Below are 18,024 nucleotides of genomic sequence, written 5' to 3' on the forward strand. Positions count from 1 at the left end.
CCCCAAGCAACTCTTTCAGATTATAAATTATGGAATCAAGCTGGTAGAGACTAGTCCTTTCCTTGTGTGATAGCTGGTGCTAGGGTTTCCACCTCCATTTTGCATATTAGGAGGGAATGCTCAGAAAAATAAAATTACTTTCTGTTTAGTTATCCAGATAATTCAGGATGTCATTGTTTGGTGGTATTTGACTCTTTGTAACTCCATTTGGGGTTTTCTTGGCAATGCAAGTGGTTTGCCATTTTCTTCTCCAGTTCATTTTACAGATGAGGAAACTGAAGCAGACTGGGTTAAGTGACTAGCCCAGGGTTGCACAGCTAGTGTCTGAGGCCATATTTGAACTCAGGAAGATGAATCTTCCTGACTTCAGGCTCAGTACCCAATCCACTGTACCACCTAACTGCCCTAATTCAGAGTAGGACCTGTCATTTGAAACCAGGTCTTCCAGAATCTGAGCTGGAACCTCTGGTCCTCTCTCACATGTACCCATCCAAGAATCTAGGCATTCTGTAGGAAAGCAGAACCCATTTCCCTTGAGACAGTCTATTGCACTTCAGGACAGTTTTAAAGAGGCCCCTAGACTGTGGCACCTCTGGATGGTCTATTGCTGCAACATCTCCACAATTCCATAATAACCTTACTAGACTGTAAGCTCCTCAAGGGCAGCAACAGTCTTCTAGTATTGTGTCCCTCCTCTCATTGCCTAGGTTGCACGGAGCTGGGCAAGCAGTATCTGCTGAAATGGAAGGAACCTGGAGAAGGCAGGAAACTTCATAGCAATAGCATTTAGAAAGTCAATGGTGGCACGATAGTGAGATGAGATGCTTTTCTACTCTAGGACCTCTGTAACTACAATGAAATCCAGGTCGGGGAGCCAAGGAAGCAGGCCCCTTTCCCCAGGCTGCAGTCGCGCTGCGCAGAGCCCCGGATTCCCTCCCCTAGCTCTCCAGCCAAACATCTGTCCACCTTCCCTTTGCCACCCAGTTAAAGCTGCTGCACACAAAGCCCAATCGCTGCACTCGGTACTTCACTCCTCCTGCCTGGCCCCCAGGGTCCCCAGAAGCCTGAGGTTGGGAAGGCAGGCAGGGACAGGCGCTAGGCATCGAGTGGCCGGTCGCATCGAACCGGAGCCGGAGGCCGAGGGCCGGAGAGGAAGGGAGAAGTGGAAAAGGGAGGGAGGAAGGGGGAGGAGGGAAGAGGAGGGAGGAGGAGGAGGCGGAGTAGGGACTGGAGGGAGTGGGGGGAAGAGGCCTCACTCCGAGGAGGGAGCAATTGAATTTCAAACACAAACAACTGCATGAGCGCTCACCCACCTCCCGGGAGCTAAGGACCCCCGATCAGCGGCCCGCACCCCTTTGCAGGAGGCGGAGAAGGAGAAGAAGCCGCGGGGAGCTGAGCCTCGGGAGCCGGGGCCGGGGGGTGGGCGCCTGTTTCAGGGCAGGGGGGAATTGCACGAGGAAGAGGAGGGGGCCCGAGCGGCGCCTCCCCCTGTCCCCCTTCGCGGTAGCGGAGTCAAACTTCAGCTCTCTCCTTCCCCGGGCCCCCCTCCCGCTCCAGCATTGAGTTTGGGGGAGCCACCGGAACCCCCAAGATGTCCCGCTCCAACAGGCAGAAGGAATACAAATGCGGAGACCTGGTGTTCGCCAAAATGAAGGGATACCCTCACTGGCCGGCCCGGGTAAGGAAGGAAAGGGATGTGCGGAACCGCTAGGGCTGGGGCCGGGCCGGGCAGGGGGAGTAGATGGGTCCTGGAGGGGAGTGCGTGGAGTGGGGGGTGAAAAGCGGGGAGGGAGTAATAGGCCACGCTTATGCCCCAGCCGCCCGGGTTGCATAACGCGGGCACTAGCACATTGCACCCGGAGGGGGTGGGGGCAGAGGACTCCTGGGTCCCCGATTTTGCCCCCTCCCTGCCCCCATCGCAGCCGGGTTTTCGTCTCTCCACCTCCGTGTTATATAATGGTCTGGGTAGCTCGTGGGTCGGGGCAGCCAGGCCTCTTCGCTCAGGGACCGGGTAGGACTTGGCGGAGAGAGGGGAAGGGAAAGGAGGGGGCGAGCACCTGGATTGGAAAGGGTGAGGGCCCGATGCAAAGTATATGTATGTAAGGGAGGGAGGACGACGAACTGATCATTTTTATTCTCCTTTCCCCGAATGGTCAATGTCCCCCTCTCCAGGCCCCATCCTGGTCAGTTTCTCCCCTGGGGCAGTCTCGCCAGCTTGTCTGCCTCACTAGAGGGGCTGGCTCAGTCCCTCTCCAGAAACTCCTCCCACCCCCGGGGATCAGAGATGCAACCTTCCCTATATCCTTGCTCCCTCAAACACCTCCATTCTGGGGTTCCTCTCTCCAGTTCCGTGTTTCTCTGTTTCACTCACCACCACCATCACCATCACCACTACCACCATCATGATCTTCACTCACACCACCACCACCACCACTACCTCGGTCTAGGGAAGGGAAGTGCCTAGGCCAAAGTGTGTGTTTTCGTGTTTGGCAGTGGGAATAGAGTTTACTCCTAAACCTTGGAAAACTTTGGGCTTGGGAGTAGGGGTATCTACCTGACTAGGAAGGTAACTGGGGAGAAAAGTACCCCCTTTCCACCAGGAAAAAATCCTTCTAATGAACCCAACCATAATTTAGGATCCAATGGAGGGATCTGGGCAGCTCTTGGGACTGGGGGTTCATGGGAGAAAGGAGCTTCTTTGTCATTGAGGAGGGAGGGGGTGGTTGCTCCTCCCTCCCAGGTGTGTGTATCTCCCGCCACAACCGTCCTAGTCTCGGCCATGTGGTTGATCTCCACACTGTCCCTCTGCATGTAGTAGGCCCCTGGAGAAAAGCCTGGGTTGTTCTCTCAGTTCTGCCTTGGGCCTTCCTTGCTCTCAGTACCTGTCCAGGTGGGAGGGGGGAAAAAACAAACCAATATCCAAAGTGTTTCTTCAAATTGTACCCTCAGAACTGAGGAAGTAGGGGATTGGGAGGAGGAGCAGGAACTCAGAGAAAGGAGAGGAGGAGGTGGTGGATACAGGGAGGAAGAGGAAGGACAGAGTTGAGGGAATAAGTGTCCCCTAACCCTAATTTTTTTCAAGGTTTGTGTTATGAGTCACTTAGAGTAAGGGGGGGTTCTAAGTACCCTAAATTATAAGGTTTCCTTTAGAATAAATATGAAAGGGGGACTAAATGGAATTGGGGAGAGACTGTGAGGAAGAAAACTGGGAAGAGAGCCCATTTAGGGGGCAAACTCCTATTTATTGCAAGAGAATAAAGGGAGAAGGGGATTTTTCCTCTCGTGTTCTCATGTGTTATGTAGCTAAATCTCAGATAAGTAATGGGAGTCTTATTGTGTGTTTTAAGTTTCTTGTGTTGGTGCCTGTACCTGTGTATGGGGGTGGGGGGCAGAATGTCAGGGCAATTTATTTCATGTGTGTCTGGGGGAGGGCTGCCTTGCTCTGGGTGTGTATGTAGGGGGAGTTTGTGTATGTCTGAGGGAGAGTCTTCTTTTGTATGGGTCAGCTTGGGAAGAAGGTAACTCCAATGTATTGGGGGGGTCCTCTGTAACAATGACAACAATAGCTAACTTTTGTCTAAGATTTGTACATATACCTGGTCTCATAGGTCCTTACGGGAACCCTGTGAAGTAGGTCTCATTTCACAAATAAGGAAATTGAAGATAAGGGAGATTAAGTGACTTATACATGGTCACACAGCCTGGAGGTATTCTAGGTTTCTTGAGTGCCAGGTTTGGTGATCATTTCACTCCATCACTTGTTCTTCCTTGTGGGGAGGGGGAGATCAAGAGGGTGAAGGGAACTCTCCTTATGTATGTGTGTCTAGAGGGAGAGTCTTGTATATAAAAATCTGGTTGGTAGATGAATCTACTTGTGTCTACTAAGAGGGGAGTGTGTGTGTGTGTGTGTGTGTGTGTGTGTGTGTGTGTGTGTGTGTGTGTGTGTGTAGTGGTCGACAAGTCTCTTCATGTAGATATTGGAGAGGGAGTCGTGTTTTTGCGTGTGAGGGGAGGAGGACAGTGTGTTTCTGCTGGGAGTGGAGGAGTGTCCTTGTGTGTCTACTGGGAAGGGAGGGAATCTCCCCGAGTGTGTCTGGTAGTGTCCAGGTAGTTTCATGTGTTCATCTGCTGCCGGGGTGGAGGTGGGGAGTTTCTGTGGGTGTGGGTGTCTGCTGGAGAGGGGAACAGAGCATGGAACGTGTGTGCTGGTAAAGTCTCCCTGCCAGTGTCTAGTTGGGGGGAATATTGTCTGCATCTGTTGGGGTGTGTGTGTGTGTGTCTGATGGAAGGAAATCTACGATATCTCTGTTCTGGTACCTGCAGGCAGAGGGGGTGATTCTTCCATGTTTCTGCCTGGGGAGGAGTCCACTTGTCTATGTCTGCTGAGAAAGGAGGGAATCTCCTTCTGGGTTTATGTCTGGCCATGGTTTAAGGAAGTCTTTTTATAGGTGTTTCCTAGGAGGAGAATCTCATGGTGGGTATGTGTGTGGGGGGGGTCCTTGTGGGACCTCATTGTGTGTCTGTCTCCTCCTGGTTGTTATCTGCTGGGGGGTGGGGGTGGGGGAAACCTTGTTTTCTATCTTGGGGGGGGATGTGTCCTGGAGAGGATCTTGTTCTGTGCGGTTGTGGAAAGCTCCTTGTGTGTCTCCTTGGGGGGAGGCTCATTTTAATGTGTGTGTTATCTGCTAGGGGGTTGTGTGTGTGTGTGTGTGTGTGTGTGTGTGTGTCTGCCATGAAGGGGAGCTTGTATGTGTGACTGGTAGGAGCGAGTCTCCTTATGGTGTGTGTGTGTGTGTGTGTGTGTGTGTGTGTGTGTTGGGAGGGGGAGGGAGCAGAGGAGGAGCCTGCTGTGGGGGTGGGGAGCAGTGGAGTCTCCGGGTCCTGAACTTCCTGGCCCTTTTTATAAACCTGAGCCACACCCTCCTTTTGGCCTTTTGGGGAAGGACTATCCACCAGGCCTTTGATCTCCCCAGGAAAGGCCGAGGGGCCTCTGCTTGAGCCCTGTGCCCCAGCCTGAAGACGTGTTCAGAATGGTGCCCGAATGCACGTGGACACACGCACGCACACACACTATCACGATTTCATGTTCTCCATCCTGCCTACACCCCCATGTGGAGAAAGGAGCCCCAGCCGGAAACATGGGACATATATGCACATATGTGTGGGGAACGTGCACCCTTGGACTTTCACCTGCCCTTTTGACCCAGCTGGCATCTTGGTTCTGGTGCCAGAGCTGCAGTGGGCTAGCACAAGCACCAAATACAGGGCTCCCTGCTACAACTCCTCCTGGGGGGACAAAGTCCAGAGGCCAGGCTGGGGAGGGTGGGGGCACCCTGAAGGAAGCAGCCTGGGCTGGAAGAAATGCCTTCCAGAGGCCTTTTCTGTATCTTCAGTGGGGAGACCCAAGAGAGCTGGAACCTAAAAGATCTGCTGCTGTTGGTAGCCTCGGGGGAAACACTCTAGTCCCCTTGCACATGACTGGCTCTCAAAGAATGGAGGAACTGGGCTGCATCCCATCCCTGCCTTTACTTACCTTGGGCCCAGTTCTGGGGAGAAGATGGGGGGAGGATGGGCCCAAGCCACGACAGGGTTCCATAATCTGGCCCTCCCCAGGCCTCAAGTCTGGACCTTCCAGATAGGGTTATGTGGGAACAGGGAGCTTGGGCAGGGCCACTGTTGGCAGATAGGAACCCAGCTCTCCCTGTGCCCTCCCCCACTTCCCTGGCCTGGCTGGGGAGCCTGTTTTACTAGTAACCTTCAGTGTCCATGATCACACCCCTTTCTGACCCCGCGCCCTTTCCACACCCAACTACCCCTCCCCAGTCATCTGATTCTTTGATAATAAGACTCCTGGAGGAGAAGGCCTAGCACTGGATACCTGGAACATAGTGGGTCCTCAGGAGGCATTTGATGAATGAATGAATGAATGAATGAATGAATGAATGTATGAATGTGAGCACACATATATTACAATGAATCTTGTTATCTATAAAATGAAGTTTAGATGATTTCAAGACTCTAAAATAGGCTCTAACGCCAACGATTCTGCTGTAGGTATGTGATGTAGAAATGTCAGAAGTACTTGCCTCCAGAAGAGGCATTATAGTGTAGTGGGAAGAATACCGGAACTTTTGCCTGAGTCCAAATCCTGGTTGTAACACTAATTCTTTGACTGTGAGCACGTCCCTTCCATTCTTCAAGTCTCAGCTTCTTCCTCTATGAGATAGAAGAGCTAGTACTTGCATGACCTGCCTCACAAGGTAATTGAAAGTAAATATATTTTTAATCCTTAAAAGAGTATTAAAATGTGAGTTGTTAGTATTATAGGGTTATCATAAGACTAGGACCCCAAAGGAAATCCACTCTGATGGGAAAAAAGAGACTGGTAACTCTCCTTTCTCTTTCTCCTCATGGAGAAATCACAGAACCAGAGAGATTTAGAACTTGAAAGGATCTCGAAGATCATCTAATCCAACCATGTCATTACCCAGATGCCAAAATGAAGTGAGTTGTGCCAGCTCACATAGCCAGTCAGGAGCAGAGCTAGGACTCCAACCTAAAACTCCAGATTCCCTTGCTTTTTCCTAGAGAAGTACCTCCCTATCCCAGGGATATCAGAGAGTCATAGACATAGAGAAGCTGGACTCAGTAGGTTGGGGTTTGCTTCCCAGATCTGATAACTTCATGGCTCTAAGAGAAGTCATTTTATGTCTGCCTGTCTCCTGGTTTCTTTATCCATAAAATGAGATAAGGCATGAGGGTGTAGCAGATGGAGGAGAGATTGCCTTGAAATCAGGAAGGCCTGGGACCAAGTTCTGTCTCTTAATACATGCTGGCTGTGTGAACCTACGCAAGTCACCCTCACATTTTGGAGGAATTGTCTAGCCTTTTTTTTTTTTAAATATCCCATGCTTAGCACAGTGCCTGGCACATGCTTAATAAATGTTGATTAATGGATTGACTGACTGATTGACCTGCATAGGTAGAAGGATTTACCTCATCCAAGAAGGAATTCCCTATTCCAATAAAATCATAGGTCCAATCCCTCTCCCTGAAATGGAGATAATATACCACTTACCTCACAGGATAATTGTAGGGAAAGTGCTTTGCAAGCCTTCAAGCACTGTTGTTGGGATTGTTATTCCTGCTAATAAGAACAGTTGAAGGTACCTTAGAGATCCTAATCGATTCTAACCCCTCATTTGGTATATGAGAAGTGAGAAGGCAGAGCCAGAGAGCCTCCTTTATTTAAAACATCTTCACTGGGGCTGCCTGGAATCAACTTAGTTATGACAAAAGGAGTACAATTTTCTCAATCTGATGAAAAAGATGTTTTACCCCAGAATAGCCCCAGGTATAGTGGGATTGGGCCGGGCTGGGGACTAGAAGTCCAGATAGTTCCAGATTATAAAGTCTCTCTAGCCTGTAAAAAATCTAGGACAAGGAACAGGTAAGTGGTTTAGTGGATATAGAACTAGGACTAGAGATAGGAAGTCCTGGGTTCAGATGTGGCCTCTAGACACTTCCTAGCTGTATGGCCCTGGGCAAATCACTTAACCCTAACTCCCTAGCCCCTACTCTTCTTCCTTGGAAGGGGTAACAATTCTAAGACATAAGGTAAGAGTTTAAAAAGAAAGAAAATATAGGACAAGCAGAAGAGATTAAAGTAGTTAGGTGTGCTTAGAGATCCCTCAAGAAAGAAATTGGTGGTTCAGTGGTTAACTATACTATTTAAAGAAGATTAGTACTGTTTGCTATCTGATAATCATTATCAACATTAACTTCCTTAGGGATCTCAAAGCACTTAATAGTTGCCCTCCTCTTTACCTTTATACTCACAGACTCAATGACTGGAGTGTTTGTGTGTAGAATCCTTGGAATAACCACACACACCTAGATCTAACATCTCTCTGTCTCCTTCCCAGTTCTCCCCCATCCTTCTCTACATATAGCCCTGGTCTCTTCCTTGGCTCATTCCCCAACTTCTCCCTTATCCTCAACTGTCTCCTGCCCCAGATTTTCTGGTTCCTGGGTCAAATTGAACCTAGGACATTGGGTGTGTCCAACTGTCAGTGGGCCAGTACCTGTTTGGGCTCTGTGTCCCTGGCTCAGCCCGGCCCCTTTCTGGGCCCTCTCAGAGGGATGGTTTCCTGGGTAAGATTGTGTAGACTTCAGGTAGTTTCCAGGCCAGGGAAGAGTTATTTTGGGTGCCTCTCATAGCTAGCTGCCCAACCCATTAACGTTTTCTGAGTACTTATAATTTATCTTGGAGGCCTCCCTAAGCTTTAGGTGCCCCTACCTGGGAGACAGGTAAATAAGGCAGGAATAGAATCACGGAATGCCACAGCTGGAGGACTTAATCCTCTAGTCAGGGGGCAGCTAGGTAGCGCAGTAAATTGAGAACCAGGCCTAAAGAAGAGAAATCCTGGGTTCAAATCTTGTCTCAGCTATATAACACTGGGCAAGTCACAACCCACATTGCCCAGCCCTTCTGCCTTGGAACCAATACACAGTATTGATTCTAAGATGGAAGGTAAAGATTAAATCATCTAGTCCAACCCTCTCATTGGATAGATGAGGAAACAGACCCAGAGAGGGGAGAGATAGAAAATGGAAGAACCAAGATTCTCTGAGCCCATGCCTTATTAGACCAACCTTGATTTCAAAAGGGCTTGGGAAAACCAGGTATGGCCAGCTGTATAAAGTTCAATGGCCTCTTCCCTCCCCACCCCCATAACTCCAGTGTGTGTGTTTTGGGGGGAGTGTTGGAGGCAGCTAGGAGAATCTGGGGGACACGAGCTAGGGTCCCTTGCTATTTGCTTGGGCTCCACCCTGACCCATTTAGCTCTGACTCATCTACTCTGAGTCACCCCCTGGGGTTGAAGTCAGTGCTTGAGATTCAGGTCCTTTGGGAGGAGGAATATGTGTGTGCCTGCATGCGCATGTTCCCAAGCATATGTGTGTGTTTTAGGGGAGGGAGCCCCATGGTCCCCTACTCATATGGAATATGGAAATATTCTTCTGCAGCATCAAGAACAGCAGTTAGACTGCAGAGAGGACTTTCCCCTTTTGAGTTGCCTGGGAGACCTGTAGGATTTAGAGATAGAAAGGGACCTTGAGGATCCTCAGGTCCAGCCCTCCCATCTTAAAGATAGAGGAAACTGAGCGCCATAGAGAGGTCCAACAACTTTGTCAAAGTCACATGGTGGTGGAAGCAGGATGCAAGATCGGTTCCCTTAAACCCTTTATCCTTCTCTTTCCTTTCTTTTGAATCTGGTGCTTAGCACAGTGCCTGGCACATAGTAAGCCTTTAATGCTTGTTGACTACCACCACACTGCTCCCCCCACCCTAGGAGAGAGGGAGATTGGGGTGTCTGTTTCTTGAGACATCCAGAAGTGGGGAAGATTCTCCTCCACCCCAATACCCACCCACCCACCCAGAAAGCCCATTCTGAGTGGGGGCAGGTGAGGACAGAATGATCTCTTGACTATGGGTGTTCTAGTCATGCCTACATAGGGAGTCTTGAGGGGCTTGGGCACACCCTGACACCCCACACCCTTCTTTGGCCTGAATTTGGATTGTAAATTTAGTGTCTTGAATCCCTTCTATTTTTAATGATCATTCTTTGTTTTCCCACTTCCCCCACCCCCAGGCCTGGGCAACTGGATGCCTGGGTTCTTTGCCATGCGGTATGGCTTGGAGAGGGGAGGGGTTGACCCTTTCTAAGGCAGTTTTCCGGTGGGGGGGGGGGGTGCTTATGCGTGGGCTCCAGTGGAGACGTGAGGGAGGTGTGAGTTCTTTGAGATCTCTGGAATCTGGTGTAATGGAAGTCTCAGGCCTTTCCCTGGCTCTGACCCATAAATGACTGGAGTCACACCATGGGAGTGACGGTAGACAGCGTGGGTGCCTGCTGCCTTGGGAGTTCTTCCATATTCCTCTCTTCCTTTCTCTTGGCTTCTGTGAAGCCTGCTTATCTGGCCGTTGGACCTTAATCATCACCCTCACCCTCACCCCCACCCCCGGGTTTATAGTTCCCGAGGCTCTACCCAGAAGGAAGGGCCGGACCTGGGGCTTTTGCTATTATTATCATTTGTCCCTCCAGGGATCTCTAAGCCCTGGTGTTTCGGATTTTGCTTCTCGTTGGCCCCTCCAAGAGGTGGGGTGGGGAGGCTGCTGGTAATAGGGCCCAGGTGTCCTGGCAGGGGAACTCTCCCTTTAGTGCCCATCAGGTCTCAGGGTGCCAGGCTTCGATCTCCCAGGCTGTTCTCAATGTCGGAACCTTGGTATTCCAGTGACCCTGCTGCGGTTTGATGGAGAGGACTCAGGTGTCAGGCTTGTAGCCTGGAGATCTGGGGAGTGGGCCCGGAGTTGTGTGTGTGTGTGCGCGCGCGCGCGCGCCCAGTGTCCCCTCCCCCCTTATCCTGAAGGGCCAGTGGGGGAGGGGTAGTCACATTCCTGATTGCTGAGTGGCCTGGGGGCGGGGTCGGGTTGTCATGGCGACGGGGATTGTGTTGGGGGGAGGACCTGCTTTTCTACCCCCCCATCCCCACCCCCACCCAGAGCACACGTGCATATGGGGACGACCACGTTCTCGGGTTCGGGGCTGGGCTTCTGCTTTGCCCCTGGGGGAGGAGGCAGCTGGGGACCAGGACTTCTGCCCCAGGGAGGAGCTCTGGAGAAGACACATGGTGGGGAGGTTGTGGTTTAAGGAGGCTAGGGTGGGGGTGGGGATAAATCCCGAGCTCGGATAAAAAAAAAAAAGACAAAAACAACCTCTCTGAGTTTAAATAATTTTTTTTTTTTGGAGGGGCGCTATTTGCCTTTCTGAGGGATGTCTCCCTTCTCTCCTAAGGTTCTTTGTGGGTTTTTTTTCCTGCCTGCTGTCTGCTTCTCTCTGTTGCCTTCTCTTACCGCCTTTGTCAGTCTGTCTGTCATCTATCTATCCTGTCCGTGATAATCACACTTTAAGTCCAGCTATCAGACCTGCCTTCCCCCCACCCCCCACCCTGTATCAACCTCTGGGTCCTCAACCAATATGGCTACCCAGCCTCTGTCCGGCGGGAAGCCAAGCTGCTTGTGGTGCGGCAAGGGCTGCTGGGAGATGTAGTTTCCTGGGCCTTGCAGTCGACTCTTGATGGCCTAGCCCAGAATCCTGTGGCAGGCAGGCAGGCAGGCAGGCTTTGAGTCCCTCAACACTATGAGGCCTTCAGCTCTTCCCACCCCCTCCAGAGCCCTCCCCTTCTCTCATGTTTGTCCACACACTCTAGGCGTACACCTTTTAATAACAACCTCACAGACCTGGGAGGCGGAGAGAGGAAGGGACAGAGTTATTGTTTCCTTGGCCATGTTGAGCTTTGTTCTTTCCAATGGGCCCTGGTGTAGATGGTAGTTTCCCCTGCCCCAAGGAGGGGGAAGGGGCCTACTTTGAAAGTTAAGTGATTGCCTTCTTGGGATCACCATATATTATTAGCCATGTGACCTCCAGCTTCAGGGACCTCATTTATAAAATCAGGGGTTAGCCTGGTTGGTGTCCCTTCTAAGGCTTTTCCACTGCTCAAATGAGGCTGCCCTGTCCTTCCTCAGTTGTGACCTCCTCTCCCTCAAGCAGTTGTCTCAGACTTGGAGGAAAGGCTGAGCCACCAGGTTCATGTTCCCTTCTATTCTCTACCTCCCCCCTTGCCCCCCCAGATTGATGAAATGCCTGAGGCTGCAGTGAAGTCAACAGCCAACAAATACCAAGTTTTTTTTTTCGGGACCCATGAGACGTGAGTAAAGTTTGGGTAGGGGGAGGAGAAATTGGAATCCCGGAGGAAAGGCCAAGGGTTGTGGGGTGCCTTAAAGGGACTGGAGGATGGGAGGAGGGTTGAGAAAAGCTTGAAGAGAAGAAAGGTGCTATCTACTTTGCTCTCTGCATGGAGGGAGGGACAGGGGAGCTGTGGTAGCATAGTGACCTTGCATTTATTCCATCTCTCAGGGCGTTCTTGGGTCCCAAAGACCTCTTCCCATATGAGGAATCCAAGGAGAAGTTTGGCAAACCCAACAAGAGGAAAGGTTTCAGCGAGGGGCTGTGGGAAATAGAGAACAATCCTACTGTGAAGGCCTCTGGCTACCAGGTAAGGCCTTATCCCTCACACTGGAACCTCCAGAGAAGAAAAAGAGTCCTTTTTCTCAAGGAGCTACTTGTCTGCTATGGAAAAAACCCTATCCTATGAGGACTTCTGGTAGGACTGTTGGGTCAGGAGAGTGTGGGAAGAGTTCAAAAGGAGATAGTAATGGGGGTTAAGCAAATTATTTAGAAGCGCAGAGGAGGGGGAGTTGAGGCTGGATTGAGGGGCTTCATCTACCAGAACAGAATATAAGATCAGAATTCTAAGGAACTCTTTTTTATGAGTCCCCACTGAGAATTCTGAGGCCCTAGAAAAGGAAGAACAGGAGGTAGGGAAAGGAGGCTAGGGGAGAAGGCATTTGTATCTTCCTAAGGTGAAGCAGAATTTATATTTGATTTATAGTTGCTTCCTCACCTCTCGTATCCACTTAGTTACCTAGTTCTATGGATAATATAGTAACAATAAAATATCTTAGGCATCAGGTCATTCCTGCCTATCCCAATTACTACCCCAGGCCTTCATCATCACTGATCTTAAATGACAGTAGGACCTTCTTCCATTCTTCCCTCCAATACAGATTCTTACTACTGACAGTATTTTTTTTATAAAATTCATAGCTCTAATCTTGTTACTTTTATTCAGAAATTTTGATTAATCCCTTCTTGTTGGCAGACTTTTAAAGTTCAGAGTCCTTAGTATAGAGGCTATCCACCATCTATAAATGGTCAATAAACATTTTAAAAGCGGCTACTATATACCAAGCACTGTGCTAAACCCTGGAGACACAAAGAAAGGTAAAAGATAGTTCCTCAAGAAGCTCTTAATCTAGTAGGGAAAACTAGTACACAATAAGATGGCTGCACTGGGTTCCCTCCTTAAATGCCAGATACTCCACTGTCCACTCTCTCCAATCAGATGGAGGTATTTATCTGGTGAATTATCATAGAATGTTCTGTGTGACAACACCAAATGGTGTATCTTATCCACCTATTAGACTCTTTGAGTTCCATGAGTCCAAGGCTCTTGTCCAAACTTTGTACACAGTAGGCATTTAATGAAGGTAAACTCACATCAACTTGTATTAGTTAAGCACTTACATTGACTGTGATGGAGTCTAGGTCCCTGCCTCCAAGAGGCTACCCTTCTATTGAGTGGGTACATGTAGAATGATGAGTCGTGAATAAAAGGTAACAAGGTTGAAAGGAATGGAGATTTTGGAAGTGAATCCAACTAATCTCTCTAATTTAAAAACAGATTTGAGGAAATAACTCATAAAAGAGACTTCCCTGAAGGGGGGTATCCTCTAGTTTAGGTGGGAGAGGAGAGTTTGTAATAGGGACATGCAACTTTACATGCCTCTCCTCTGTTGTAGCATTTTGGCCAACATTTTTTCAGGGACTTAGAACTAAGATCTTCTTTTAAACAAGGACAAGGTAGAGGAGGAGTTGCTGAAGGAAAAAGTATGCATTTGACTAGGGAAGGAGGCACAAATAAGGGATCCTTAATCACTTCCTGAGAACTACCTCTCCTTGTTGTTCCCCTCCCACCAGCCATCCCAGAAAAAAGGATGCCCAGAGGACGCCGAGCCGGATCGAGAAGTGTCAGAAGGGGATGGGGAGAAGAAGGGGAACACAGATGGCAGCAGTGATGAGGAAGGGAAGCTGGTGATTGATGAACCTTCAAAGGAAAAGAATGAGAAGGGAGCACTGAAGAGGCGAGCAGTGGACTCACTGGAGGTAATGCTAGCCTTACTACGGGCCCTCTCCTATGGGGAGTTTGCAGTTTCTCCCCAAAGCTGCAGAAGCAAAGGATCAAAGTTGCAGAGAGGGGGCAGCTGGGTAGCTCAGTGGATTGAGAGCCAGGCCTAGAGATGGAAGGTCCTAGGTTCAAATCTGGCCTCAGACACTTCCCAGCTGTGTGACCCTGGGCAAGTCACTTGACCCCCATTGCCTAGCCCTTACCACTCTTCTGCCTTAGAACCAATACACAGTATTGACTCCAAGATGGAATGTAAGGGTTTAAATAAAATTTTAAAAAAAAAATTGATCATCACAACAATCTTGTGGGGCAGATGCTATTTTTATCCCCATTTTTCAGATGAGGAAACTTGAGGTTGAGAGAGATTAAATGATTTGCCTTGTGTGTCACACAACTAGTAAAGTTGTCTGAGGCAGGACTTGAACTCAAGTCTTCCTGCCTGCAAGTCCCAAGCTCTAACTACTCTGCCATCTAGCTGTCTATGAAAATAGCTGACACAACAACAAAACATAACAAAAATAGCACAATTCCAGGTTTTCCTACCTTTTAAATTTTAATTTCTTGCTATTTCTGAATGTTTTCATTTGATCCTCAAAACAACCCAGTGAGATAAATATCACTGGTACGACTATCCGTATTTTATAGACAAAGAAGAATTAGGGAGAGGTTAAGTCAAAATTAGTAACTGTTTGAGTCAGTATTATAACTCGGGACTCTCTTGACTGCACAAGTCCAACCTTTATACCACTACACCATGCTGCCTCTTTGGGATTCTGGGAAGTTGGATAATAGACCTGAATTGGGAGGAAGGAGAAGTCAGAGAAGGGAGTTGAAGCCCTGAGTTTGGATTTAGGAGGCCTCGATTAGATCCCAGCTCTCAGCTGTGAGATCTTGGGCAAGTCAACACCCCTGAGCCTCAGTTCATGTGTAAGAGGATAAAATTTTACCTGTGAAGATTAAGTGAAATAATGCATCTACAAGTGTTTTGCAAGTCATAAAGCTCGGTAGAAGCATGCTGTTTTTTATTATTTAATTTTAATTTTTGTTTCTTACTGATTACATGTAATAACAAATTTCCACACACGGTTTCCTAAGTTATATGATCAAACTTATCTCCCTCCTTCCCTCCCTTCCCTTCCACCTCCCAGTGCTGACTGGCAATTTGATCTGGGTTATACATGTATTATCATGCAAAACATTTTCCCATACTCATTTTTGTAAGAGAATCTTATAAAACCATAAACCCAAATAAACAACTGAAAAATCATAGGAAGAATATTATTAATGTTAAACATAGTTATATGTTTATATTATGGAGAGGGTGAGATTTGCAGAAAGCGAGGTGGGGAGTGGTCATGGGAGAAGTTCATCTGGGGATGAACCGAGGGGGAATCCGTCCTTCCCGTCCTAATGCTCCCCCTTCCCCTCCCTGATGGAATTTAGGACTCCCCCAAACGACTCAAGGAAACCCAGGACCCTGAGGGGGAGGGGGACGAGAAAGAAGAGCTGGCCCTGGAGGGAGAAAGAGCCCTCCCCGCGGAGGCGGAGAAGAACAGCGCCCCCTCGGAGCCAGGCCCCGGCCGGGGTTTGGTAGAAGAGGAAGAGGAGGAGGAGGATGAAGAAGAAGAGGAAGAAGAGGAGGAGGCTGCCAAGGAGGAAGGCCCTGCCCAGGGTGTCAGAGATCACAAGGAGAGGTAAATGAGAGGAGACTGGCCCTTCAGCCGGAGAACGGGGACCCAAGGGGTGGGGCTCGGCCCAGCACTCGTTAAGCTAGGGGGTTTGGAATGATCCCAAATACTTGCTGCACGATTCTCCTGTGCCAGGCACTGTCGTGGCAGAGCAGAAAGGAAAGCCTGGGAGACAGTCTACCAGAAAGACTTCCCCAGGCCCCGAATCAGATCCACCAGGATGTGGGGGTGTGGAGGCGATGAGGAGGGGGCCGAGTCCTGTGGAAGCAGCTTGGGGAGTGCCGGAAGAGAATGGACCCAAAGTAACTCTTTGTCTCGCACTTGTCCCCCCGCAGCCTGTAGCCGACAATGTTTCCAGAGGAGCCCCCACCCTGTTCCTGCTGCTGTCTGGGTGCTATCGGGGAAACTGGTCATTGCCTGCAAACTGGGAACCCCCCCTTCTCCTGCCCCCATCCCTGATACCCTGGCATCGGCAGCTCTCTCTCTGTCTCTCTCTCAATCTCTCTCTGAGTACCCCCTCCCCGCTTTCCCTCAGGCCCAGCCCGCCCCTGGTAAGGAAGGAAGAGATCAGGGCCTGGCACTGCTGTCTCTCTCCACTCTCTCTGACTCCCCCTCCTCAGCCTCGAGCCCTTCCCCCCTGTCCCCACTGCCCCCAGCTCCGATTTTGGGAAGACCCAGTTTTGGGGCAGGGTGCTAGCTTCTGAGGGCTCTTATTTCAGTGGGGAGTTGGCTGGGGCTTTCCTGGACTGGCTAACTTCCTGACCTTTCCCTCGGCCTTTCCCCACCTCCACCCTCATCCCTGGAATGACTAATGTGTTAGGATGTGGGTTTTGGAATGGGAAGGATGGAAGATGGGCTAAGGGAAGGGGGGGGTGCCCAAAGCCTGGGACGAGGGTACAGGACATGAGGAAAGGGGTTGTCTTTTGGGGAGAATAATTTCTGCCCTCCGCCCCTCTCATCCTCTCCGCCTCGAGATGGTCTGCTGATTCAGGGAAAGTCTGACAACTGGAGTGGGGTTAGGTGGGGGTATAAATGCTTGGTGATTGGCCCTCATTCCTGTGTCTGCTACCCTAGAGCATTCTGGGAGTGACAGCTGCCCCCTTTGCTGTTTCTAGAGTCACTGCCTTGGGGCACTGAAGGTGTAGCAAGAGGTTAGGGTAGTCTTTTAGTAGGCTCTTGGAGAAGGTGGCCTGGGGAGGGTATGGATGTATTTGAAAGGAAACCATCTCCAGTGAGGGGAGAGAGTTGGCCCCTCACTGCTTTCTGTCCTCCTGCCTCTGGCATCCCAAGCCTCCCTCCCAGGACTCAATACCTGGGAAGAAGTTGCCCTAATGAAATGAGATGGGAAAGCTGGGCACAGCTCCTCCCCTTCACTCCTCTTATTCCCCACCCCCTGATGCTTTAGGCCCTCCCCACAGGAATATTTATCACCAAGGCAAAGAAAAAAAAAAAGTAACATGGCATTTTTTAGGAAACATTTTTAATAAAAAAAAAATTAACAAAAAAAATTTTAAAAGATTCCCAAATCCTCTGCGCCCCTCTGCCCCCTTGCCCCATCTACCCACTTTCTCTTCCCCATCCTCTTGTCTTTCCTGACCCTAATTTCCCCTATTTCCCTCTTCCCAACCCCCTTACTGCTGCACCTGGATTTTCTGATTTGCTGGAAATGTAGTTGTCTTATTTGGGGTTTTATGACTTTCTTTTTATAGCTGGGCTTTGGTTTCTCCTTGTGTCTCTTGTGTTTTTTCTTCCCTGGTGTCTCCTCACCTACCCCTGAGAAATAAACCCATTCCTCTCGCTATTATCACCACAATCAATTTGTAATCTATAGAGAGAACAAAAAGAGGGAAAAAAAGTCCTCTACCCTTCCCCAATCTCTCTCTCTCTCTCTCTCTCTCTCTCTCTCTCTCTCTCTCTCTCTCTCTCTCTCTCTCTCTCTTTCTTTCTCTCTCTCTCCCCCCATCTTTCTTTTATACCAGCTCCCTTTCCCAACAACCTTCTCCTCCCTTCTCCCTGGGCTCTGATGAAAAGTTGCCGACTGTAGCTTTGGAAGTTTAGCTCTAAGAACCGGTAGACAATTTCAGTTCTAGGACAATAAACCTGTTGATTATTATTTGGGGCCCTGACTGGTTCTGTTTTTTGGTGGGTGTCATTGGGGAGGAGACTGGGTACGGACTCTTGTCAATAATAAACAAGATTCTCTCCTGCCCCCATACTCCTGATCCCAGACTATTAGGACTACATTTATAACAGCGTGGTTGGGCCGTACATACAGGGCCATCTTACAGAATTTGGATACTGGGTTCAGTTCCCCCAGTATAGACTCTGCTGCCCTAAACTTTTTAAAAAGAACACGTCTTACGCCCTTTTGTAATAATAGCATTTTTAAGATTTACAAGTTGCTTTACATATTTCATCTCATTGATTCTCACAATAATCCTATAAGGAAGGTGCTTATTATCCCCATTTT

The 18,024-nt window shown here is 49.3% G+C and overlaps 1 protein-coding gene across 3 annotated transcripts; it reads left to right on the forward strand.

Annotated features, from left to right (window-relative positions):
* The first annotated feature begins 987 nt into the window (after nucleotides 1-987).
* Nucleotides 988-17,667, forward strand: HDGF (heparin binding growth factor). Of its 3 annotated transcripts, none has more exons than XM_056816237.1 (6): nucleotides 988-1,678; nucleotides 11,690-11,766; nucleotides 11,976-12,114; nucleotides 13,659-13,844; nucleotides 15,310-15,560; nucleotides 15,890-17,667. In XM_056816237.1, the coding sequence occupies exons 1-6, from the start codon at nucleotides 1,592-1,594 to the stop codon at nucleotides 15,894-15,896; spliced, it is 747 nt and encodes a 248-aa protein (XP_056672215.1). In that variant the 5' UTR covers nucleotides 988-1,591; the 3' UTR covers nucleotides 15,897-17,667. The 3 variants fall into 3 exon arrangements, with proteins under 3 accessions (XP_056672215.1, XP_056672214.1, XP_016285919.1); XM_056816236.1 differs by lacking the exon at nucleotides 988-1,678 and adding an exon at nucleotides 10,561-10,697; XM_016430433.2 differs by lacking the exon at nucleotides 988-1,678 and adding an exon at nucleotides 10,619-10,689.
* The last annotated feature ends 357 nt before the right edge of the window (nucleotides 17,668-18,024 follow it).

Source organism: Monodelphis domestica, chromosome 2, assembly GCF_027887165.1.
Source record: "Monodelphis domestica isolate mMonDom1 chromosome 2, mMonDom1.pri, whole genome shotgun sequence".
Lineage (NCBI taxonomy): Eukaryota > Metazoa > Chordata > Mammalia > Didelphimorphia > Didelphidae > Monodelphis > Monodelphis domestica.

What these genes read in the sequence shown, in the direction of transcription:
- HDGF (XM_056816236.1), top strand. Translation starts at nt 10,575, where the DNA reads ATGGGGACGACCACGTTCTCGGGTTCGGGGCTGGGCTTCTGCTTTGCC. An exon ending in TTTTTCGGGACCCATGAGAC is followed by an intron (nt 11,767 to 11,975) that starts GTGAGTAAAGTT and finishes TCCATCTCTCAG; the next exon opens with GGCGTTCTTGGGTCCCAAAG. An exon ending in GAGCAGTGGACTCACTGGAG is followed by an intron (nt 13,845 to 15,309) that starts GTAATGCTAGCC and finishes GATGGAATTTAG; the next exon opens with GACTCCCCCAAACGACTCAA.